Source organism: Garra rufa, chromosome 10 (assembly GCF_049309525.1).
Source record: "Garra rufa chromosome 10, GarRuf1.0, whole genome shotgun sequence".
NCBI lineage: Eukaryota > Metazoa > Chordata > Actinopteri > Cypriniformes > Cyprinidae > Garra > Garra rufa.
The window spans coordinates 454151-481236 of record NC_133370.1 but is presented as its reverse complement, the minus strand read 5'-3'; the positions used below and the strand labels follow the sequence as shown (position 1 = coordinate 481236).

Here is a 27086-nt window from a genome sequence, read left to right as displayed (position 1 = left end):
CAATGCAGGTGCGTTTAAGAGCCGTAATGCGTTTGAGGAACGAAAGCAGATTATTGCGCTGGGTTTTTACAGCTCCTGACGGATTCCCGCAGCATCTGGTCTGGTTTCACTGCGACTGCGTTTGGATCGCTGGCATGGCTGCGTTTAATGGGCAAATGTTTCAGAGCTGACGTCTGGATTGGTATTTGAGAAGCCTGATTCGCCCTGCTTAAGTTCAGTGACCTTCAGACGTGTGTGCGTTTCGCTCGCAGGTGTTTTGGCACGCTTTGACGCCCGACGGGCACGAGTTACCTTTTTACACGCGTGTTTGAACCGTCACTAATCATTCGGAACGACTCGCACTCATTAGTGCTCCGCTGCTGATTGCCTGCTTCAGAGGTTGCATCACGTCTGGGTTTTGATTGGATGCTTCACGGGAAAGGTCAAAGGTCACGGCAGATGCCTAATCAGAGACGCGCTGACCCCGTCCTCGCTATTTAGTCAAAGCGACAGCCCAAGATGCTTTGGAAATGTCACTTCAGGAGTGATTTCCATCAAAGGCCCGGCGCGTCGGCGTCCGCTTCGCGACTTTCCGAACGATTCCGATACGCTGACGACTCGCCGCTAATAAAGTTTGATGTTCTTTCTGATTTACGCCGTCAAAGTCTCTCGCGAAACAAATGAGTGCAATCACAGCGGCATCTGCATTTGCGACGCTGACAGATTCCATGAATACAAAACAGATGAAGAGAGAAAACCGGCACAGCGATGGAGGAAATCAAGCGTTTGTTTCTGTGGAAAACTACAACTGATTCATTACAGTCATTTTTTTCACATTTTGTTTTGTTGCAGCATTATGTTAAACAGCTTTAAATGAGTTTTCCCCCACATCAGTTTACACTCCATACACCATAATAATGACAAAGCAAAAACCAGATTTGCAAATTTGACAAATGCATTAAAAATCAAACACTGAAATAAGTAGATTGCATAAGTATTCATCCCCTTAACTCAGTCCATAGTTGAAGCAGCTTTACAGCCTCAAGTGTTTTTGGGTCTGATGTGAGCATCTTTGCACATCTGCATTTGGCAATTATCTGCCGTTCTTTGCCTCACCTTTTCACCTCTCCATCTCTGTCAGCTTGGACATTTTCTAGAGTCCTAGTTGTTCCAATCGTCTTCCATTATGGAGAATGCTTCTGTCAACCTTCAATGCAGCAGATTTGTTTCTGAACTCTTCTCTAGATCATCGCCTTAACGCAAGTCTGTCACTGAGCTCTACAGGCAGTTATCTTGGTTTTTGCTCTGATCTGCATTTTCAGCTGTTAGACCTTTTCTGAGAGGTGTGTGTCTTTCTAAATCAGACTCATTCAAATGAATTTGCCACAGTTTAACTCCACTCCAAGTGTAGGAACATCTAGAAGCAATATGAATGCTCCTGAGATACATTTCCAGTGTCCCAGAAACGGGATCTTTTCAGTTTTTTATTTCTAATACATTTGCACAAATGTTAAAAACCTATTTTTTGCTTTGCCATTATGGAGTAGGGAGTGTAGATTGATGTGGGAAAAAAGTAATTTAAAGTAGTTTAACATAAAGCAGCAACATAACAAAATGTGAAAAAAATGAAGGGGTATGAATCATTTCGCAGGGCACTGTATATGTGAACGACCCTGCTGTATGACATACTGTACCGTTTAGGACCGTATAGGATTTTATAATGTGTTTGAAAGTCTCTTCTGCTAATTAAAGCTGCATTTATATAATGAAAAGTGCAGTAAACAATGTAATTGGGTCATTCCATGTCAACTCAACCAGAGGTCCCCAGCTCAGATTTTTATTCTGAGGAAAGATAGACATGCATAGTGATGAAAGCCAAAATATTAAATGTCATGGATGAATATTTACTGAGCAATCCACCTTTTTTTAGTGGGAGGTCAAAATTGCATCTGGCATATTTTCATCTTAGATTCAGAGTCAAGTTAGAGGGGGATAACAATGACTTTTGAAAGATGGCAGCATCATAATGTTATTTTTACACAGAGATTAGTAGCTCTATTAGTAAAATCTGTTGACTTTAGCAATCTTTGTTGCATTATGTGCCAATGGTGACCATTCAAAAACAGGGAAGGAGCACTTTTCAAGCTTTTCTCCAAAGTTTACATGTCTGTAACTCAGGAAGTATTAAAGGTATCTTAATTTCCTTTTAGAATCAGAATCTAAAATCATATTAAGATACTTTAATACTACTTGAGTTGAGACTCAAACAGGTATTCTATGTCTTAAGTTTTATCCAATTGTTTTGATAGAGGGAAACAAAATACAATTCTAATTTCAACATTATTTCTTCTTCAGACATTGTTCTTTAAATAAAATAAGTATCAGCTGTACCAACATTCACCATTCAAAGTCACCAACATTTTGTTTCCGGCCATTTGAAATGGGTAATATTCAACAATCTGGACATGGAGCTTCATTGAGATCCCCATATCTCTGGGACTGAATGATGTAGGGCCTTGAAAATTAAGATTCCAAAAGTAAAGTTTATGAGGAACTAGAATGTAAAATAATATTATGATATCTTTAATACTTCTTCAGTTATAGGCACACAAACTTTGGAAAAAAAGAATATTCATGGCACTCAAAAGAGTATTTTTGAGACTCAAACAGGTATGTTCTGTGTTATTGTTGTGATAGAGAGAAACAAGATGCAATTCTAATTTCAACATTATTTCTTCTTCAGACATTGTTCTTTCAAATAAAATAAGTATCAGCTGTACACAAAGTGACCAACATTTTGTTTCCGACCATTTAAAATGGGTAACATTCAACAATCTGGACGTGGAGCCTCATTGAGGTCCCCATATCTCTGGGACTGAATGATGTAGAGCCTTGAAAATGGAAAATCCAAAAGCAAAAGTTTATGAAGAACCAAAATCTAAAATCACATTGCGATATCTTTAATACTTCTTGAGTTATAGGCATGCAAACTTTGAAAAATAATATTTATGGCACTCTGATGGGTATGTTCAATGCAGTTGTCTTGTCAGAAAAAAAACAAGATACATCTTTAGTTTTAAAATTATTTGTTCTTCAAACGTTCCATATCATATTTTTTCAATCTGGCCCACATTTGAAAATTTGTAAATTTTAACGATTTACCCCTGGAGCCATATTAAAATTCCAATATCTCTGGAACCAAACCAAACAGGGCCTTAAAAATAAAAAATGCCAAAAGGAAAGTTTGTTAAGACCCAATATCTGAAAGGGAATTAAAATATCTTTAAAACTTATTGAGTTAAAGGCATGTGAACTTTGGAAAAATGATATTTATGGCACTCAGACAAGTATGTTTAATGCAGTTGTCTTGTCAGAAAGAAACAAGATACATTTATAGTTTCAACATTATTTGTTATTCAGACATTCCTCTTTTAAAGAAAAGAAGTGTCATATTTTTTCAAACTGACCCGCATTTGTTTTTTAACCACTGAAAATGTGTACATTTTAACGATTTACCACTGAAGCCATTTTGAAATTCCAATATCTCTGGAACCGAACCAAACAGGGCCTTAAAAATGAAGATGCCAAAAGGAAAGTTTGTTAAGACCCAACATCTAAAAGGGAATTAAAATATCTTTAAAACTTCTTGAGGTACAGGCATGCAAACTTTGGAGAAAAGACATGACAAGTGCTGTTTCCCAATATTTGAATGGTCACCATTGGCACATAATGCAACAAAGATTGCTAAAGTCAACAGATTTTACTAATAGAGCTTCCAACCTCTGTGTAAAAATAACATTATGATGCTGCCATCTTTCTAAAGTCATTTTTAACCCCCTGCAACTTGACTCTCAGGTGAAAATTGCCATTTTGACCCCCCACCACAAAATAGTGGATTACTCAGTAAATATTCATCCATGTCATTTAATACTTTGGCTTTCATCACTATACATGTCTATCTTTCAAAAATAAAAAAATTGTTCCGGGGAAGTTTTTGAAATTGATACAGAATTTTCAGCATCATTACTTCAGTCTTGAGCATCACATGATCCTCCAGAAATCATTCTAATATGCTGATTCGCTCCTCTAGAAACATTTCTAATTGTTATCAATGTTTAAAACATTTGTGCTGCCCAATATTTTTGTGGAAACCATCATACAGTTTATTTTTCAGGATTCATAGATGTATAGAAAGTAAAAAAAACAAACATTTTGTAACATTATAAATGTCTTTACTATCACTTTTGACAATTTCTTGAACTGGATCTTGTTTCTTGTGTCTGTCAGGAGCAGTATGTCTTCATCCATGACGCCATCTTGGAGGCGTGTCTCTGCGGCGACACCACCATCCCAGCCAATCAGCTTCGCTCTGTTTACTACGACATGAACCGATTGGATCCTCAGACCAACTCCAGTCCAATCAAAGAGGAGTTCAGGGTGAGACAATCGATCCACTTCAATCTCTCTCACAACTCATGCGTTTATTTCCAGAAGTGATTCCGCAGCTGTGACGTTACTTATAATGAGTTTCAGAGCTCAAGAGCTGAAGATATGAAACGCTTTCTGTGTCACTGCTTTGATTTGATTTACAAAGTGCTGAAGAAATGGTAAAATATGAGCGTTTGTATTGAATATCAGCGGTGTGATGTGAATTAGAGGCGCACAATATTTCAGCGAGACGACCGGATCAGTTATCAGCCTGTTTTTAAACACATTATCAGCATTGATTTGATTACAGCAGTATTAGAAACAGAAAATATCAGGTTTGTTTTTGTGTTTCTACTGCTTACACGTTTATAGAAAAATCAAAAATACTGTAAACAAAAACACACAGAATATTTGCGCTTATTAAAAAATATCTGTCAGATGTTGATCTCCCATATTACACAAAATAATGACTTTTTCATTCAGTGTTTTTGTATTTTTTCTAGTACAAATATCAGTAAGCTAATACTTTACGTCCCTTTATGTATTAAATATAATGTATAGCCAAAGGTAAAAAGCCAATAAAATTTTGAAGGTTTGGGATCAGTACGATTCTTAACGCTCATCAAGGCTGTGTTTATTTAATTAAAAATACATTTAAAAAAATTTAAATTATAAAATGTTAATGCAATTTAAAATAGTGGTTTTCTGTTTTAATAAACTTTAAAATATAATTTATTTCTGTGATCAAAGCTGGATTTTCAGCATCATTGCTGCAGTCTTCAGTGTCACATGATCCTTCAGAAATCATTCTAATATAATGATTTATTATTATAATTAGCCATGTTGGAAACAGTATTTTTTTTGGAACCTTTGATACTTTTTCAAGATTCTTTAATCAATAAAATGTTAAAAAGAACAGCATTTATTTAAAATAGAAAACATTTGTAACAATAAACAGTTTGGGGTCAGTATTTTTTTTCTTTCTTTCTCTTTTTGAAAATAATGAATACTTTTATTCAGCAAGGATGTGTTAAATTGATAAAAAGGGATAGTGAAGACTTATATTGTTAGAAAAGATTTCTATTTTTAATAAATGCTGTTCTTTTGAACTTTTTATTCATCAAAGAATTCTACAAAAAAGTATCACAGGTTCCAAAAAAATATAACAAAAATTGTATATTAGAATGATTTCTAAAGGATCATGGGACGCTGAAGACTGTAGTAAAGGCCGATATAAATTCAGATTTGCATCACAGATATAAATAATATTTTAAAGTAAATTAAAACAAAAAACTGTTATTTTGAATTGCAATAATAAAACTTTGTTTCTGTATTTTTGATCAGTAAATGGAACTTAGATAAGCATAAGAAACTTTTGTAAAGGTGTAATGATAATTAGATAGGTATTATAATGTGATAATATTAATTAATGCATTAAAACACTTATATAATGTATTATATATAAAGGTTTCAGGTAAAGTGTTACCCAAATGTCTATAATTTTTGTCTAAATTTGCCTAGATATTAAGTCTTGTATTTGGAAAAAATGCTTAAAACAAAAACAAATGTCTTTGAAAAAATAAAAAAGTTCATTTAAAGGGTTATTTCTCTGATCTCATTGGTAGGTCATTTTGCATCTTAACTAAATGTATCTTGATTTAAGGATGTTTAGATATTTGCACTGGAAACCCTGACAGGAATACTAAAGAAGAACAGCATTTTTTGCAGTGTTTTAATGGCTTAATGTTTTTTTACCCAGTATTTTTGTCTTGTTTTCCAGTATAAATACAATACAAAAACTCTTTACTGTACAGTGTTTATGCACAATGCATTATAAAGCTATGCATGTCTTTTCATAAATAATTGTAACCAAAGTCAAAATGCATTATAATATTTGAAGGTTTGTTTGTCATGTGTTTTACTGCTTTATACTTTCTACAGTTGTAATGATAAATAGATAGGTAATATAATGTTATAATATTAATTCATAATAACAAATGCATTAAAAAAACACTTCTAAAATGCATTATATATAAAGGTTTGAGGTGAAGTGGTACCCAAATATCTATACATGTATTAAAGATGCAAAATTAGCTAGAACAAAATACATTAAAATGAAGGGAGTTTATGCTTAAAACAAGAACAAATTCAAAGTTAATTTAAAGAGATTTTTTCTTTCTCATTGGCAGATTAATGACCAAAAACACTCTTAATTTCGATTAATATCTTAAATCATTTTGCATCTTGACTTAATGTATCTTGATTTAATGATGCTTAGATATTTGTGCTGGAAAACAAGACTAAAGAACAGTGTTGTTTTTGACAACCATCTTAGATTTAGTCTTAGTCTTTTGGACTAAAATGCTTCTTAGTTTTAGTCAAATTTTAGTCACTTCTATATGTGATAGTTTTAGTCCAATTTTAGTCAACGAAAAGTCAAAAAGGTTTTAGTCTAGTTTTAGTCGACGAAAAGTCAAAAAGGTTTTAGTCTAGTTTTAGTCGACGAAAGTCAAAAAGGTTTTAGTCTAGTTTTAGTCGACGAAAAGTCAAAAAGGTTTTAGTCTAGTTTTAGTCGACGAAAAGTCAAAAAGGTTTTAGTCTAGTTTTAGTCGACGAAAAGTCAAAAAGGTTTTAATCCAATTTTAGTCGACGAAAAGTCAAAAAGGTTTTAGTCGATGAAAAGTCAAAAAAAAGGTTTTAGTCTAGTTTTAGTCGACGAAAAGTCAAAAAGGTTTTAGTCGACGAAAAGTCAAAAAGGTTTTAGTCGACGAAAAGTCAAAAAGGTTTTAGTTGTCGAAAAGTCAAAAAGGTTTTAGTCTAGTTTTAGTCGACGAAAAGTCAAAAAGGTTTTAGTCTAGTTTTAGTCGACGAAAAGTCAAAAAGGTTTTAGTCGACGAAAAGTCAAAAAGGTTTTAGTTGTCGAAAAGTCAAAAAGGTTTTAGTCTAGTTTTAGTCGACGAAAAGTCAAAAAGGTTTTAGTCGATGAAAAGTCAAAAAAAAGGTTTTAGTCTAGTTTTAGTCGACGAAAAGTCAAAAAGGTTTTAGTCGACGAAAAGTCAAAAAGGTTTTAGTTGTCGAAAAGTCAAAAAGGTTTTAGTCTAGTTTTAGTCGACGAAAAGTCAAAAAGGTTTTAGTCTAGTTTTAGTCGACGAAAAGTCAAAAAGGTTTTAGTCTAGTTTTAGTCGACGAAAAGTCAAAAAGGTTTTAGTCTAGTTTTAGTCGACGAAAAGTCAAAAAGGTTTTAGTCGATGAAAAGTCAAAAAAAAGGTTTTAGTCTAGTTTTAGTCGACGAAAAGTCAAAAAGGTTTTAGTTGTCGAAAAGTCAAAAAGGTTTTAGTCTAGTTTTAGTCGACGAAAAGTCAAAAAGGTTTTAGTCTAGTTTTAGTCGACGAAAAGTCAAAAAGGTTTTAGTCTAGTTTTAGTCGACGAAAAGTCAAAAAGGTTTTAGTCTAGTTTTAGTCGACGAAAAGTCAAAAAGGTTTTAGTCTACGAAAAGTCAAAAAGGTTTTAGTCGATGAAAAGTCAAAAAAAAGGTTTTAGTCTAGTTTTAGTCGACGAAAAGTCAAAAAGGTTTTAGTCTAGTTTTAGTCGACGAAAAATCAAAAGGTTTTAGTTGTCGAAAAGTCAAAAAGGTTTTAGTCTAGTTTTAGTCGACGAAAAGTCAAAAAGGTTTTAGTCTAGTTTTAGTCGACGAAAAGTCAAAAAGGTTTTAGTCTAGTTTTAGTCGACGAAAAGTCAAAAAGGTTTTAGTCTAGTTTTAGTCGACGAAAAGTCAAAAAGGTTTTAGTCTAGTTTTAGTCGACGAAAAATCAAAAGGTTTTAGTTGTCGAAAAGTCAAAAAGGTTTTAGTCTAGTTTTAGTCGACGAAAAGTCAAAAAGGTTTTAGTCTAGTTTTAGTCGACGAAAAGTCAAAAAGGTTTTAGTCTAGTTTTAGTCGACGAAAAATCAAAAGGTTTTAGTTGTCGAAAAGTCAAAAAGGTTTTAGTCTAGTTTTAGTCGACGAAAAGTCAAAAAGGTTTTAGTCTAGTTTTAGTCGACGAAAAGTCAAAAAGGTTTTAGTCTAGTTTTAGTCGACGAAAAGTCAAAAAGGTTTTAGTCTAGTTTTAGTCGACGAAAAGTCAAAAAGGTTTTAGTTGTCGAAAAGTCAAAAAGGTTTTAGTCTAGTTTTAGTCGACGAAAAGTCAAAAAGGTTTTAGTCTAGTTTTAGTTGACGAAAAGTCAAAAAGGTTTTAGTTGTCGAAAAGTCAAAAAGGTTTTAGTCTAGTTTTAGTCGACGAAAAGTCAAAAAGGTTTTAGTCTAGTTTTAGTTGACGAAAAGTCAAAAAGGTTTTAGTCGACGAAAAGTCAAAAAGGTTTTAGTCGACGAAAAGTCAAAAAAAAGGTTTTAGTCTAGTTTTAGTCGACGAAAAGTCAAAAAGGTTTTAGTCGATGAAAAGTCAAAAAGGTTTTAGTCTAGTTTTAGTCGACGAAAAGTCAAAAAGGTTTTAGTCTAGTTTTAGTCGACGAAAAGTCAAAAAGGTTTTAGTTGTCGAAAAGTCAAAAAGGTTTTAGTCTAGTTTTAGTCGACGAAAAGTCAAAAAGGTTTTAGTCTAGTTTTAGTCGACGAAAAGTCAAAAAGGTTTTAGTCTAGTTTTAGTCGACGAAAAGTCAAAAAGGTTTTAGTCGATGAAAAGTCAAAAAAAGGTTTTAGTCTAGTTTTAGTCGACGAAAAGTCAAAAAGGTTTTAGTCGACGAAAAGTCAAAAAGGTTTTAGTCTAGTTTTAGTCGAAGAAAAGTCAAAAAGGTTTTAGTCGACGAAAAGTCAAAAAGGTTTTAGTTGTTGAAAAGTCAAAAAGGTTTTAGTCTAGTTTTAGTCGACGAAAAGTCAAAAAGGTTTTAGTCTAGTTTTAGTCGACGAAAAGTCAAAAAGGTTTTAGTCTAGTTTTAGTCGACGAAAAGTCAAAAAGGTTTTAGTCTAGTTTTAGTCGACGAAAAGTCAAAAAGGTTTTAGTCGACGAAAAGTCAAAAAAAAGGTTTTAGTCTAGTTTTAGTCGACGAAAAGTCAAAAAGGTTTTAGTCGACGAAAAGTCAAAAAGGTTTTAGTTGTCGAAAAGTCAAAAAGGTTTTAGTCTAGTTTTAGTCGACGAAAAGTCAAAAAGGTTTTAGTCTAGTTTTAGTCGACGAAAAGTCAAAAAGGTTTTAGTTGTCGAAAAGTCAAAAAGGTTTTAGTCTAGTTTTAGTCGACGAAAAGTCAAAAAGGTTTTAGTCTAGTTTTAGTCGACGAAAAGTCAAAAAGGTTTTAGTCTAGTTTTAGTCGACGAAAAGTCAAAAAGGTTTTAGTCTAGTTTTAGTCGACGAAAAGTCAAAAAGGTTTTAGTCTAGTTTTAGTCGACGAAAAGTCAAAAAGGTTTTAGTTGTCGAAAAGTCAAAAAGGTTTTAGTCTAGTTTTAGTCGACGAAAAGTCAAAAAGGTTTTAGTCTAGTTTTAGTCGACGAAAAGTCAAAAAGGTTTTAGTCGACGAAAAGTCAAAAAGGTTTTAGTCTAGTTTTAGTCGACGAAAAGTCAAAAAGGTTTTAGTCCAATTTTAGTCGACGAAAAGTCAAAAAGGTTTTAGTCTAGTTTTAGTCGACGAAAAGTCAAAAAGGTTTTAGTCGACGAAAAGTCAAAAAGGTTTTAGTCTAGTTTTAGTCGACGAAAAGTCAAAAAGGTTTTAGTCTAGTTTTAGTCGACGAAAAGTCAAAAAGGTTTTAGTCTAGTTTTAGTCGACGAAAAGTCAAAAAGGTTTTAGTCGACGAAAAGTCAAAAAGGTTTTAGTCTAGTTTTAGGCGACGAAAAGTCAAAAAGGTTTTAGTCTAGTTTTAGGCGACGAAAAGTCAAAAAGGTTTTAGTCGACGAAAAGTCAAAAAGGTTTTAGTCTAGTTTTAGTCGACGAAAAGTCAAAAAGGTTTTAGTCTAGTTTTAGTCGACGAAAAGTCAAAAAGGTTTTAGTCTAGTTTTAGTCGACGAAAAGTCAAAAAGGTTTTAGTCGACGAAAAGTCAAAAAGGTTTTAGTCTAGTTTTAGTCGACGAAAAGTCAAAAAGGTTTTAGTCTAATTTTAGTCGACAAAAAGTCAAAGGTTTTAGTCTAGTTTTAGTCGACGAAAAGTCAAAAAGGTTTTAGTCTAGTTTTAGTCGACGAAAAGTCAAAAAGGTTTTAGTCTAATTTTAGTCGACAAAAAGTCAAAGGTTTTAGTCTAGTTTTAGTCGACGAAAAGTCAAAAAGGTTTTAATCCAATTTTAGTCGACGAAAAGTCAAAAAGGCTTTAGTCGACGAAAAGTCAAAAAGGTTTTAGTCTAGTTTTAGTCGACGAAAAGTCAAAAAGGTTTTAGTCTAGTTTCAGTCGACGAAAAGTCAAAAAGGTTTTAGTCTAGTTTTAGTCGACGAAAAGTCAAAAAGGTTTTAGTCTAGTTTTAGTCGACGAAAAGTCAAAAAGGTTTTAGTCGACGAAAAGTCAAAAAAAAGGTTTTAGTCTAGTTTTAGTCGACGAAAAGTCAAAAAGGTTTTAGTCGACGAAAAGTCAAAAAGGTTTTAGTTGTCGAAAAGTCAAAAAGGTTTTAGTCTAGTTTTAGTCGACGAAAAGTCAAAAAGGTTTTAGTCTAGTTTTAGTCGACGAAAAGTCAAAAAGGTTTTAGTTGTCGAAAAGTCAAAAAGGTTTTAGTCTAGTTTTAGTCGACGAAAAGTCAAAAAGGTTTTAGTCTAGTTTTAGTCGACGAAAAGTCAAAAAGGTTTTAGTCTAGTTTTAGTCGACGAAAAGTCAAAAAGGTTTTAGTCTAGTTTTAGTCGACGAAAAGTCAAAAAGGTTTTAGTCTAGTTTTAGTCGACGAAAAGTCAAAAAGGTTTTAGTCTAGTTTTAGTCGACGAAAAGTCAAAAAGGTTTTAGTCTAGTTTTAGTCGACGAAAAGTCAAAAAGGTTTTAGTCTAGTTTTAGTCGACGAAAAGTCAAAAAGGTTTTAGTCTAGTTTTAGTCGACGAAAAGTCAAAAAGGTTTTAATCCAATTTTAGTCGACGAAAAGTCAAAAAGGTTTTAGTCGATGAAAAGTCAAAAAAAAGGTTTTAGTCTAGTTTTAGTCGACGAAAAGTCAAAAAGGTTTTAGTCGACGAAAAGTCAAAAAGGTTTTAGTCGACGAAAAGTCAAAAAGGTTTTAGTTGTCGAAAAGTCAAAAAGGTTTTAGTCTAGTTTTAGTCGACGAAAAGTCAAAAAGGTTTTAGTCTAGTTTTAGTCGACGAAAAGTCAAAAAGGTTTTAGTTGTCGAAAAGTCAAAAAGGTTTTAGTCTAGTTTTAGTCGACGAAAAGTCAAAAAGGTTTTAGTCTAGTTTTAGTCGACGAAAAGTCAAAAAGGTTTTAGTCTAGTTTTAGTCGACGAAAAGTCAAAAAGGTTTTAGTCTAGTTTTAGTCGACGAAAAGTCAAAAAGGTTTTAGTCTAGTTTTAGTCGACGAAAAGTCAAAAAGGTTTTAGTCTAGTTTTAGTCGACGAAAAGTCAAAAAGGTTTTAGTTGTCGAAAAGTCAAAAAGGTTTTAGTCTAGTTTTAGTCGACGAAAAGTCAAAAAGGTTTTAGTCTAGTTTTAGTCGACGAAAAGTCAAAAAGGTTTTAGTCTAGTTTTAGTCGACGAAAAGTCAAAAAGGTTTTAGTCCAATTTTAGTCGACGAAAAGTCAAAAAGGTTTTAGTCTAGTTTTAGTCGACGAAAAGTCAAAAAGGTTTTAGTCGACGAAAAGTCAAAAAGGTTTTAGTCTAGTTTTAGTCGACGAAAAGTCAAAAAGGTTTTAGTCCAATTTTAGTCGACGAAAAGTCAAAAAGGTTTTAGTCTAGTTTTAGTCGACGAAAAGTCAAAAAGGTTTTAGTCGACGAAAAGTCAAAAAGGTTTTAGTCTAGTTTTAGTCGACGAAAAGTCAAAAAGGTTTTAGTCTAGTTTTAGTCGACGAAAAGTCAAAAAGGTTTTAGTCTAGTTTTAGTCGACGAAAAGTCAAAAAGGTTTTAGTCGACGAAAAGTCAAAAAGGTTTTAGTCTAGTTTTAGGCAACGAAAAGTCAAAAAGGTTTTAGTCTAGTTTTAGGCGACGAAAAGTCAAAAAGGTTTTAGTCGACGAAAAGTCAAAAAGGTTTTAGTCTAGTTTTAGTCGACGAAAAGTCAAAAAGGTTTTAGTCTAGTTTTAGTCGACGAAAAGTCAAAAAGGTTTTAGTCTAGTTTTAGTCGACGAAAAGTCAAAAAGGTTTTAGTCGACGAAAAGTCAAAAAGGTTTTAGTCTAGTTTTAGTCGACGAAAAGTCAAAAAGGTTTTAGTCTAATTTTAGTCGACAAAAAGTCAAAGGTTTTAGTCTAGTTTTAGTCGACGAAAAGTCAAAAAGGTTTTAGTCTAGTTTTAGTCGACGAAAAGTCAAAAAGGTTTTAGTCTAATTTTAGTCGACAAAAAGTCAAAGGTTTTAGTCTAGTTTTAGTCGACGAAAAGTCAAAAAGGTTTTAATCCAATTTTAGTCGACGAAAAGTCAAAAAGGCTTTAGTCGACGAAAAGTCAAAAAGGTTTTAGTCTAGTTTTAGTCAAAAAAAGGGGAAAAAGTAGTATTTTAACAAATTAATGTAGGTCAGTAAGTATTTTGCTGTTGGGTAGTGTCACTTAAAAGTTCTGAAAATAGCAGATCTATAGTTCAACACAATGTGAGCTTCCGGATCGACTATTTTCACCAAGAATTACAATAATGAAGGAATGTTTTAGAACATAAAAGACAAACAAGGATGGAATGCTAAAACGGCTTGCCATACTAGTATAGCAAAGAGTATTTAATGCTAAAACTGCTTGCCATAGCGTCAGATACTTTTTAAGTTTTAATTGGCATGCACAATAAGCGGAAATGTCGTGCATTTTAAACGTCTGACGGACCACCCACTAACATTTTCGTCTATTCTCGTCTCGCCAACGAAAACTCACACACGTCTCGTCATGTTTTAGTCATCAACGAGCCATTTTTATCTCGTCATCGTCTCGTTATCGTCATGAAAAAAAGTGGCGTCAACGAAATGATTTCAACGAAAACAACACTGCTAAAGAAGATAAAGAAGAGCTGATTTCGCTTGTAAAATGTGAAGTTTTAGTGCAGTTTCTGTGTTTATTCAGTCAGATAAAAGTGTTAGATTGATGGTATTTTTGGGCATAAAGTGTTGTGTAGTTTAATGTTGTGCTTGTGTGGTCAGACGCTGAACATGGTGACGCCGACGCTGCGCGTGGAGGACTGCAGCATCGCTCTGCTGCCCCGCAACCATGAGAAGAACCGCTGCATGGACGTTCTTCCTCCGGACCGCTGCCTGCCCTTCCTCATCACCATCGACGGAGAGAGCAGCAACTACATCAACGCCGCGCTCATGGACGTACGACACGCTTCACATCGCAATACACACTTAACCTCATTACACACACTTCTGTCTTTATATACACTACCGTTCAAAAGTTTGGGGTCAGTACATTTTTTTTATTTATTTTTTTATTAATTAAAATTTTTAATTAAATAATTAAAAGTTTATTAAAAGTTAATAATCATTTAAATTGTTATAAAATATTCCAAATAAAAGGTTCCAAAAAATATTTGTCAGCACAACTGTTGATATTATCCAGCACTGATCATTCTGATAATAAATCAGCATATTAGAATGATTTCTGAAGGATCATGTGACACTGAAGACTGCAGTAACAGCTGATAAAAATTCAGTTTTCATCACAGGAATAAATTCTATTTTAAAGTATGTTAAAATAAAAAACATTATTTTATATTGTAAAAACATTTTGCAATATTACTGTTTTTTTCTGTATTTTTAATCAAATAAATGCAGCCTTGATGAGCAGAAGAGACGCCTTTAAAGACTATTACAAGTCTTACTGACCCCAAAGTTTTGAACGGTAGTGTGTATATATATATATATAGGCAGTTGAGGTCAAAAGTTTACATCCCCCTTTCAGAAAATACTTGGCTTGAGAAAGCTAACTTACTGAAATGCTATTTAAACTTAGAGTTATTCTTCTTCTTCTGAGAGTAAAATTTCTGAGTGCTGCTCCTCCTCCTGATTATTTAGTACCTACCTGAATAAGATATTTCACATGAAAGAGGTTTACATACAGTCCACAAGAGAAAATAATAGTTGAATTTATACAATTTTTCGATTGTTAATACTGTGTTGTAACCTGAATGATCCACAGCTGTGTGTTTTGTTTAGTGATAGTTGTTCATGAGTCCCTTGTTTGTCCTCAACAGTTAAACTGACTGCTGTTCTTCAGAAAAATCTTTTGGTTTTTGAGCATTTTTGTGTATTTGAACCCTTTCCAGCAATGACTGTATGATTTTGAGATCCATCTTTTCACACTGAGGACAACTGAGGGACTCATATGCAACTATTACAGAAGGTTCAAACACTCACTGATGCTCCAGAAGGAAAAAGCATGCATTAAGAGCCGGAGGTGAAAACTTTTGAAATTTGAAGATCAGGCTAAATTTAACTTATTTTGTCTTCTGGGAAACATGCAAGTATCTTCTGAAGGGCAGTACTAAATTTAAAAAATATTATATTTAGGCAAAATAATAAAAATATACACATCTCCACTCTGTTCAAAAGTTTTCACCCCCGGCTCTTAATGCATGGTTTTTCCTTCTGGAGCATCAGTGAGTGTTTGAACCTTCTGTAATAGTTGCATATGAGTCCCTCAGTTGTCCTCAGTGTGAAAAGATGGATCTCAAAATCATACAGTCATTGTTGGAAAGGGTTCAAATACACACAAATGCTGGAAAACCAAAGAATTTGAAGAACAGCAGGCAGTTTAACTGTTCAGGACAAACAAGTGTCTCATGAACAACTATCACTAAACAAAAAAACACAGCTGTGGATCATTCAGAGAACAACACAGTATTAAGAATCAAAGACTTATAAATTCAACTCTTATTTTCTCTTGTGGACTGTATTTAATTAAGCATATTAGTGAAGTGGAACATGATGCTCACTACATGTGTTTTATCATAAATATTCTTTATATCATTTGTCTGGTGTTCTCTCTCAATCAGAGCTACAAGCAGCCGTCTGCTTTCATCGTTACCCAGCATCCTTTGCCAAACACAGTCAAGGACTTCTGGCGTCTGGTTCTGGACTATCACTGCACATCTATCGTCATGCTGAACGACGTGGATCCGGCGCAGGTCAGAGTTCATTTCCTGTCATTTATGTGGTTTTATTGTTTTGATCAAGCACTGAATCACACAAGAATGTCTCTGAATGGCTGTACTTTCAGTAAATCATTTGAAACTAAACTCCTTAAAGTTGCACCATGGAATAAAATGCATTATTGAGAGAAAAAAATACCGAAACGTTGCATCAACATGTCACATTTTATGTCTTACATTACTGTGTAAAATACCAGTAAGTACAACATTTACAAAAAACATTATAAACAGTGTTAGGGGTAACATTATCAGATTACTTTTTTTAACTTGTTATATTAAAGAATTGGACTTCAGTGGTGATTGAAGGTTAAAAATGAAGTTTCAGTGCAGCTTCAAAGGGCTCTAAGCGATCCAGAGAGGTTCTTTATGGAACCATTTAGACAAAAAGGTTCTTCTATGGCATCGTGAAGCACCTTTATTTTTAAGAGTGTATTTAAAACGGGAATGAAAATACAAGTATAAAACAAATATAAATTTTAGTCAACGGCAAGCTTAAATTCCTTTTTTTAATATAAATTCAGCACTTCATGCATTTTTTGACGTTAGTTGTATTTTACATTGCTTTGTAATGTAAGTCAGAAAAAACATGCCGTATATCCTGATAAATACAGCGTGTGTCTGTCAGAAGCGTTGGCGTCCTCTGATTGGTCGGTGGCGTTTGAGGGCGGGTCTTAGTGAAGTTTCGGCTCTGTTCTTGGATTCCTGACTGAATGTTAAATAATGGCAAGTGTGTGTGTGACTGTGATTGAGATCCGTGTGTGTGTGTGTGTGTGTGTGTGTGTGTGTCTGTGGGGACGACAGCCTCAGGCTCTGTCAGAGCAAACCCCATCAAAGAAACTCAAACCCACACACACACACCGATCTCATCAGAACACACTTCTCACATGTTTAACTAGAGATCCTATGTGATTGTTTTCATTTATATGCACAAATAAAACAAAACATTTTCATAAACTTCAATGTTCACCTATACATATGAATACTAATTATTTTTGCACATGCAGTGGAAACAGTTATTCAGAGTTTTTGAATCAGAGTCTTGAACTGATGCATTAAAATGGACAGTTTGAAGTGATTCACTGAAATGATTCAAATTTGCCAGCTCTACTGAATCATCTGAAAAAGAAAAATATGCTCATTTTCATTTATGTGCACCAGGATAATAGTCATAAACATAAGTTATTTTTAAAATAACTACATCATTTTAGAAAAATGATCAAAACACCAGCTAAAAACACATTAAATAATACAAATGTAAAATTAAACTGAATTTTTTAAAATCTAAAAATTAATATAATCAAAATAAACCCCTATATAAAATAAATAGAGAATTTAAAAATATGAAAATAAAATAATTTCATAATAAAAATATAAAAATGAATAATTAAAAAAAATAAATTAAATGATTAAAGCACTGAATTAAAATAACGACATCATTTTAGAAAAAAAATGGTCAAAACAAAACACCAACTAAAAACAAATCAAATAATACAAATGTAAAATTAAAATTAAAAATATTTTTAAAAAATTACTAAAATAAAAATATGTAAAAAAAAATGTAAAATTAAGAAATAATTCAAAAATGCTTACTGAAATGAAATCATAAAATATCAAATTGAAATAAATAATTTCATTCTAAAAAATATAAAAATAAATAATTTTAAAATATAAATAATAAAAATAAAAATAATGAAAATAAATTAAACGATAAAAACATTGAATTAAAATAACGACATCATTTTAGAAAAAAAAGGTTTAAACAAAACACCAACTAGAAACAAATAAAAAATAATAAAAATGTCAAACTAAAATAAAAAAATAATTAATGTACTAAAATAAAGTATAAAATTTAAATAGTTAAATTTTAAAATAAATACAATCACAATAAAAATGATAAATGAAATAATAAAAATTTTAAATTAAGAAATAATTCAAAAATGCCTACTGGAATAAAAAAATTAAATATAAAATTAAAATAAATTATTTCATAATAAAAATATAAAATTAAATAATTTTAAAATATAAATAATCAGAATAAAAAATGTAAATAAATTAAATGATAAAAACACTGAATTAAAATAACGACATCATTTTAGAAAAATGATCAAAACAAAACACCAACTAAAAACAAATTAAATAATACAAATGTAAAATTAAAATAAAAAAATGTTAAAAAAGTACAAAAATAAAAACATAAAATATAAATTTAAATAATTTAATTTTAAAATAAATACAATCAAAATAAAAATGATAAATTAAATAATACAAATTTTAAAATTAAGAAATAATTCAAAAATGCCTACTGAAATTAAAATCATAAAATACCAAATTTAAATAAATAATTTCATAATAAAAATATAAAAAATAAATCATTTTAAAATATAAATAAATAGTAGGCATTTGTGAATTATATATTAATTTTAAATGTTTATTATTTAATTTTTTTAGTTAGTTGTATTTTCTATTTTTAAAATAACTACATCATTTTAGAAAAATTATCAAAACAACACCAACTAAAAAAAAAAAAATACAAATGTAAAATTAAAATTAAAAAATAATTTTAATAAAACTTAAAATAAAAAAATAAAAATAAATAATTTTAAAATATATTTATTATAATATTTTTATTAATACATGGAAAACGGATATTTGAATCTAAGCTTTGAATTCAATTAAACAGATGGTTTCTATCAGTTCTTCATTCATGTGTGAGTGTGTTTTCAGTGTTTTGTGTGAGTTTGTGAGCAAAAGTGGATGTTTTTACTCACCAAAGTGAACACTCACACACACACACACACACACACACACACACACACACACACACACACACACACACACTCACAGTCACACACACACACACACACACACACACACACACACACACACACACACACACACACACACACACACACACTCACAGTCACACACACACACACACACACACACACACACACACACACTCTTCAAACAGCGAATGACGGCGCGTCCCGCACCACAGACGCACACAAACTTCTTTTCATCACGAATTCCTTCACAAAACACAACAATGGCAGCCGGCAGCGGGAGAGCGAGGCCGTCAAATAGTGATGATGGGAGATTTGAATGGATAAAGAACACACTTACACACAAACACACACAAACACACACACTCTCACACAAACACACACTTAGAGCGTCTGTCAGTAAATATTTGATGGCATTTACGCTTCTGGAGAGATTCTGCTTCAGTTTGACTGTTTGTTTCCTTTTGAGTGTTTGACTCTCTGTGTCTGTGACAAACAAAAGAGCTGACTCTGGTGTGTGTGTGTGTGTGTGTGTGTGTGTGTGTGTGTGTGTGTGTGTGTGTGTGTGTGTGTGTGTGTGTGTGTGTGTATATATGTGTGTGTGTGTGTGTGTGTGTGTGTGTGTGTGTGTGTGTGTGTGTGTGTGTGTGTGTGTGTGTGTGTGTGTGTGTGTGTGTGTGTGTGTGTGTGTGTGTGTGTGTGTGTGTGTGTGTGTGTGTGTGTGCAGCTGTGTCCGCAGTACTGGCCAGAGAACGGTGTTCATCGTCACGGTCCGCTGCAGGTGGAGTTTGTGTCGGCTGATCTGGAGGAGGACATCATCAGCAGGATATTCCGCATCTATAACGCCGCACGGGTGTGTAATCAACACACACTACAATATTTAACTAATTTATTAACACATTCATTTGTTCATGGTTATGTGATGTGGGTTAATGGGTTATTTTTAATGTTTTTATTTTTTATGGTCAGTATTTACATTTTTATGATTTTATTTATTGTAGTAAGGGTTCGATTTAAATTTTTTTATTTAAAAATTATTTATATATTTTTTTATTTACATTCATATATTTTTATTTGTTTTTAGTGTCTTATTTTAATTATTTTAATTTAGTTGGCATTTTTAAATTATTTATTCATTTAAAATTATGTTTTTTGTTTTTAGTTTTATTTTGATTATATTCATTTTAATATTAATTTATTAAAATTTTATACTGTATGCTTTACATTTGTATTATTTAATTTGTTTTTAGTTGGCGTTTTGTTTTGATCATTTTTCTAAAATGATGTAGTTATTTTAATTTGGTGTTTTTATCATTTATTTTAATTATTTTGATTATTTATATGTTTTTGTTATGAAATATTTTATTTTTTAATAAATAATTACATTTGTATTATTTAATTTGTTTTTACATAGAATCTTATTTCGATTGTATTAATTTTAAATTTCATTATTTAAATTTTATACTTCATGATTTTGTTTTGCTTTTTTTGTTTTGATTTATTTTTCTAAAATTATGTAGTTATTTTAATTTGGTGTTTTTTATCATTTAATTTATTTAAATTAATTTTATTTTGATTTTTTTATATTTTACAATTATTTATTTTTATATTTTTATTATAATTATATATTTTACTTTTATATTTTATTTGTTAATTTTACGTGTTTATTATTTAATTTGTTTTTAGTTAGAGTTTTATTTTGATTATATTAATTTTTAAATTACATTGTATACTTCATGATTTTATTTTTATTATTATTTATTAATTTTAATTTTACATTTGTATTATTAAATAGTTTTAAGTTGGTGTTTTGTTGTGATCATTTTTCCTAAATGATTTAGTTATTTTAATTCTGTGTTTTTATCATTTAATTTATTTAAATTATTTTTATTATTTATTGTTATATTTTATTATGAAATTATATATTTCAATTTATATTTTATGATTTCATTTCAGTAGGCATTTTTGAATTATTTACTAATTTTTAATTTTGATTATATTATTTTAAAATTAAATTATTTAAATTGTATACTTTATGGTTTTATTTCAGTATGTTTTTTTATTATTTTAATTTTAATTTTACATTAGTTTTATTTAATTTGTTTTTAGTTGCTGTTTTGTTTTGATCGTTTTTCTAAAGTGTTGTACTTGTTTTAATTCTGTGTTTTAGCATTTATTTAAAATATTTTTATTTTGATTATTTACGTTTTAAAGTTATTGATATTTTTACATTTTTATAATGAAATTATTTATTTTAATGTTAAATCTGTGATTTAATTCGTTTTAATTATTTTTATTTTTATTATTTTTATTTTAAAATGATTTATTTTTATTTATTATTTTTTGTATGTTTTTTTATTATTTTTATTTTAATTTTACATTAGTGTTATTTAATTTGTTTTTAGTTGCTGTTTTGTTTTGATCGTTTTTCTAAAGTGTTGTACTTGTTTTAATTCTGTGTTTTTAGCATTTATTTAAAATATTTTTATTTTGATTATTTACGTTTTAAAGTTATTGATATTTTTACATTTTTATGATGAAATTATTTATTTTAATGTTATATCTGTGATTTAATTTGTTTTAATTATTTTTATTTTTATTATTTATATTTTAAAATGATTTATTGTTCATATTTTTTTCAATTCACGAACCCCAGTTTGGAAAAACTGACATCCTTTATGAACTAAAGATAATTATTTCATTGGATTAGTTTCTGTTTATTTGGATCTTGTCGAACTAAAAGCAGAAAATCAGATGATTCAGATCAAATAAATGAATCATTGAAAACTTCGGTATAAACAGCACAGCGCCGTCTCTAGCGGATGAACCATTTCTGCTAGTGTTACTCACACAATCTCACATAATCTCCTTAAACTGTCCGAATCCTCACCTGTGACATCAGATGAACCTGACAGAATTAAGCAGTGACCCAGACCACATGACCTCTGTGACCTCGACCTGACCTGACCCGACCCTGACCTCAGCAGCATGACCACAGCGGCACATGTTCATAATGGCTTTACTGTGGACGTGATGTAAGTGTTTGAGGTCTAACAGGACGAGGTGTGTGTGTGTGTGTGTGTGTGTGTGTGTGTGTGTGTGTGTGTGTGTGTGTGTGTGTGTGTGTGTGTGTGTGTGTGTGTGTGTGTGTGTGTGTGTGTGTGTGTGTGTGTTTCAGCCGCAGGACGGATATCGGATGGTGCAGCAGTTCCAGTTTCTGGGCTGGCCGATGTACCGCGACACACCCGTCTCCAAGCGCTCCTTCCTCAAACTCATCCATCAGGTGGACAAATGGCAGGAGGAGTACGACGGAGGAGAGGGACGCACCGTCGTCCACTGCCTGTGAGCATCACACACACTGAACACGCTCTCTGTAATGGTACCATTGGTTATAGTGGTACATTTCCTAAATGATCCGTAATTTCAGCCAGACTCCTCACACAATCCCATAATCCTCTCTGATCAGATCTATCATCATCTGACAGCCTTTGATTGACTTGATGATGTGATGTGAAGAGAAACACTCCCATCTAGTGGACAAACACCCTCACTGCATTCACTACAGACTAAACTAATACATTTACAACGACAACGTTGAGTGTTTGGTAACACTTATTCACTATAAACTATGACTTTTCCCTCAATACATTCCTAATTTGCTGCTTATTAATAGTTAGTGTGGTAGTTGTGAAGTTTAGGTGTTGGGTAGGATTATGTAGGATTATGTAATAGTTTTTAAAGAAGCTCCTTATGCTAATCAAGGCTGCATTTATTTGATTAAAAATACTGAAAAAAAACTTTAATATTGCAAAATGTTTTTACAATATAAAATAATGTTTTTTATTTTAACATACTTTAAAATAGAATTTATTCCTGTGATGAAAAGCTGAATTTTTATCAGCTGTTACTGCAGTCTTCAGTGTCACATGATCCTTCAGAAATCATTCTAATATACTGATTTATTATCAGAATGATTTTTTTTTCAGGATTCTTTCATGACTAACAAGTTTAAAAAGTACAGTGTTTATTCAAAATATACATTTTTATAACAATGTAAATTATTTATTATTAACTTTTAATAAACTTTTAATAATTAACTTAATACATCCTTGGTGAACAAAAAAGTATTAATTTCTTTAAAAAAAATAAAAATAAAAAAAATAAATAAAAATGTACTGACCCCAAACTTTTGAACGATAGTGTATGTGCTTAATTAGTACTAATAAATGTCCAATATTCTAGTAATGTGCATGTTAAAATGTAATTTCATAATAAAAATATAAAAATAAATAATTGTAACATAAGTAATCAAAAAATAAATTAAGAAATAAAAAAATTAGAAAAAATTCAAAACAAAACACCAACTAAAATAAAATCACAAAGTATAAAATTTAAATAATTTAATTTTAAAAGCTAATATAATTGAAATAAACCAAATTAAACATTAACAAATGAAATAATACAAATTTAAAATTAATAAATAATAAATAAATGCCTACTAAAATGAAATCATAAAATATAAAATTTAGTATAGGTAACACTTATTCACTATTAACTGACTTTTCCCTCAATAAATTCCTGATTTGCTGCGTATTAATAGTTAGTGCGGTAGTTGTGAAGTTTAGGTGTTGGGTAGGGTTAGGGATGTAGAAAAAGGCATTAATATGTGCTTAATTAGTACTAATAAATGGCTGATATTCTAGTGATATGCATGCTGATAAACAACTAGTTAAGAGACTGTAAACTAAAGTGTTACCAAATTAAAATATCATTTCATAATAAAAATATAAAAATAAATCATTGTAAAACTATAAATAATCAAAATAAAAAGAATTTAAATAAATGAAATGATAAAAATACCAAATTAAAAAATTTAAATTTAAGAAAAAAATCTAAACAAAACACCAACTAAAAACAATGTAAAAGGAAAATGAAAAAGGAAAAAATTAAAAAATTAAAATGAAATAATACAAATTTAAAATTAAAAAATAATTAAAAATGCCTACTAAAATGAAAAATAAAATATAAAATTAAAATGTAATTTCACAACAATATCATTTGTAAAAATATAAATAATCAAAATAAAAAGAATTTAAATAAATTAATTGATAAAAACACCAAATTAAAATAACTACATCATTGTAGAAAACACCAACTAAAAACTAATTATATAATTAAATAATACAAATGTAAAATTAAAATGAAAAAAGAATAAAAAATCTTAAAAATAAAATCACAAAGTATAAAATTTAAATAATTTAATTTTAAAAGTTAATATAATTGAAGAAAAACAAATTAAACATTAACAAATGAAATAATAAAAATTTGTAATAAATAAATAAAGTAATAAATAATTTAAAAATGTTTACTAAGATGAAATCATAAAATATAAAATGAAATGAAATTTTAATCACAATATCATTTGTAAAACTACAAATATGAAAAAGGAAAAAAAAGATAAGTATAAAATTTAAATAATTTAATTAAACATTTAATACAATCGAAATAAAACAAATTAAACATTAACAAATGAAATAATAAAAATTATTAATAAATAAAGTAATAAATAATTTAAAAATGCTTACTAAAATGAAATCATAAAATATAAAATGAAATGATATTTTAATAACAATATCATTTTTAAAAATATGAAAAAGGAAAAAAAGATAAGTATACAATTTAAATAATTTAATTAAACATTTAATATAATCGAAATAAAACAAATTAAACATTAACAAATGAAATAATAAAAATTTGTAACAAATAAATAAAGTAATAAATAATTTAAAAATGCCTACTAAAATGAAATCATAAAATATAAAATGAAATGATATTTTAATCACAATATCATTTGTAAAAATACAAATGTGAAAAAGGAAAAAAAAAGATATGCATAAAATTTAAATAATTTAATTAAACATTTAATACAATCGAAATAAAACAAATTAAACATTAACAAATGAAATAATACATATTTAAAATTAATGAATAATTAAAAATAAAAAGAATTAAAAAAAATTAAATGATAAGAGCAAAAGAAAATTGTAAATTTTAAAGTAAATTCTACCTTTCAGTGTAGGTTGTGGTTGATTGATAGATGATCAGCATTGTGTTTGTGATTGACAAATGAATCAGTTTTATTGATTTGTGTTGATGATGAGGGTGTTTTGTCTGTTGTGTTCAGGAACGGCGGCGGTCGCAGCGGGACGTTTTGTGCCATCAGCATCGTGAGTGAAATGCTGCGGCATCAGCGCTCCGTCGATGTGTTTCACGCCGTCAAAACCCTGCGGAACAACAAACCCAACATGGTGGATCTGCTGGTACTGATCCAGTCCACATCACACCTCACTGACACAACACTACACACCATCTACAGTCACAATATCAGGATCACTTCTGGGTCAAACCTTCATTATTCAGCATTATTCAAAAAAAAAAAAAAAGTTATACATTTTTGTAACTTGAAAGCTTTTGTTACTTGATTTATGCAAACAAAAAAAGTTAATTAGTTTAACACTTAGCAAAATAACTAAAACTGAAACATTAAAATTATAAAAAATTATTAAATTACTAAAGTGAAAATCAAAACTGAATAAAAAAAAATACTAATTCAAAATTACTACTAAAATAACTGGTTCAGAGCGTTCAGGGGGAAAATCATCATAATTCATCATTATTTTTGGCTCCAAAGACAAGCACTTCCTAATTTCATTTTTATGTGGTATAATGACAGTACAAACTTGGACCTGTGACCCTGGACCACAAAACCAGTCATAAGGTTAAATTTTACAAAACTGAGATGTATATATCATATGAACGCTCAATAGATAAGCTTTCTACTGATATATGGTTTGTTAGGATAGGACAATATTTGGCTGAGATACATCTATTTGAAAATCTGCAATCTGAGGGTGCAAAAAAGTCAAAATACTGAGAAAATCACCGTTAAAGTTGTCCAAATTAAGTTCTTAACAATGCATATTACTAATCAAACATTACATTTTGAATTATTTATAGTAGGAATTTTACAAAAAATCTTCATGGAACATGATCTTTACTTAATTTCCTAATGATTTTTGGCATAAAAGAAAAATCCAAAATTTTGACCCATGCAATGTATTTTTGGCTATTGCTACAAATATACCCCAGCGACTTAAGACTGGTTTTGTGCTCCAGGGTCACATATATATATTATATATAAATTCTGAAATGATGCAATGATTGTCTTGTGTTTTGTGTGTTTCTGCAGGATCAGTACAAGTTCTGCTATGAAGTGGCATTGGAGTATCTGAACTCAGGCTAACGGACAGATGCTGTGTGTGTGTGTGTGTGTGTGTGTGTGTGTGCGTGCGTGCGTGTGTGTGTGTAGTACATTCTGCTTGTATATCTTTACAATGAAACTATCCGTCCGGATGCATCAAGACTGTGAAGAGCAGATTGGACTCCTGCTTCTGAAGGAATTCACAAGATTAGAGCTGAACACAGATCACTGAGATCCTCATCAATACTATAATGAGCCTCATCTGCATATTAATGAGGCGCGTCTGCTGTGATTGGCTGAAGCGCTCCTGCTGTAGAAACCCCATTGGTTGGAGAATGACTCTGGAGGGTATTTTGGTGTAAATTGTGTAAAATATGAAAACTCATAAGATATGGAGGATCTTCATCTTCATCATCATCATCGCGATCCAAAGCTCGTCATCGCTCGCATCTGTTGCTTTGCTTTTACTGTGTTTTTAATATTGTTTGTTTCTACTGTAAATATTGGAGGTGTGCTGTGATATTTATTCAGGACAATCATCTTGTACTGGTTCTTGAGTTCATATTGTACATGATCAAATATACTGTATGGATCAACAAACCTCTGCCTGCTCATAACTCAATATATCTTTCATTTACAGATATTATATCACTCAGAGTTCTTCTACATCTGTTGAGCTGAATGTTTACAGGTCCATAAAGAGAAATGAGTTTGAACTATTTATGTATAATGCGTTATAAAGGTATTCATGATGTATAATGCATTATATATTTTCATAAATAACTGTAACCAAAGTTAAAATACATAATATTTGAAGGTTTGTTTGTCATGATTTAATGAATAGATTAGTATAGTGCATTATAACTGGGCTTGTAATTATTCCTGACCTCATTCAGTGCATTATTAGGTGCATTAATTAATGCATTCAAATACTTATAATGCCCTAGATATAAAGTAAAGTGTTACCCTGAATTCAGAACAATTGCATTTATATCAAATATTATGTTAAGGTCCCATAAGTTAACATTAGTTAATGCAAATTAACTAGCTTGTTACATTTGTTACACTGTTTATTAATGTCAGTTAAAAACAACTGTACACGCTTATATGTGACCCTGGACCACAAAACCAGTCTTAAGTTGCTGGGGTATATTTGTAGCAATAGCCAAAAATACATTGCATGGGTCAAAATTTTTGATTTTTCTTTTATGCCAAAAATCATTCAGAAATTAAGTAAAGATCATGTTCCATGAAGATTTTTTGTAAAATTCCTACTGTAAACATATCAAAATGTAATTTTTGATTAGTAATATGCATTGTTAAGAACCTAATTTGGACAACTTTAAAGGTGATTTTCTCAGTCTTTTTGATTTTTTTGCACCCTCAGATTCCTGATTTCAAATAGCTGTATCTCAGTCAAAT

At 30.7% G+C, this 27086-nt stretch overlaps 1 protein-coding gene across 1 annotated transcript in view; it reads left to right on the top strand.

The window, feature by feature from the left end:
* Nucleotides 1-26264, top strand: part of LOC141344373 (receptor-type tyrosine-protein phosphatase mu) — a 46630-nt gene extending 20366 nt beyond the window's left edge. The window contains exons 5-11 of the mRNA XM_073849253.1: nucleotides 4267-4416; nucleotides 13612-13785; nucleotides 15465-15596; nucleotides 19131-19256; nucleotides 21582-21745; nucleotides 24588-24723; nucleotides 25653-26264. Coding sequence (XP_073705354.1) covers nucleotides 4267-4416; nucleotides 13612-13785; nucleotides 15465-15596; nucleotides 19131-19256; nucleotides 21582-21745; nucleotides 24588-24723; nucleotides 25653-25706 — 936 coding nt within the window. The 3' untranslated portion in view covers nucleotides 25707-26264. The remainder of the gene's footprint in view (nucleotides 1-4266; nucleotides 4417-13611; nucleotides 13786-15464; nucleotides 15597-19130; nucleotides 19257-21581; nucleotides 21746-24587; nucleotides 24724-25652) is intronic.
* Nucleotides 26265-27086: the final 822 nt, after the last annotated feature.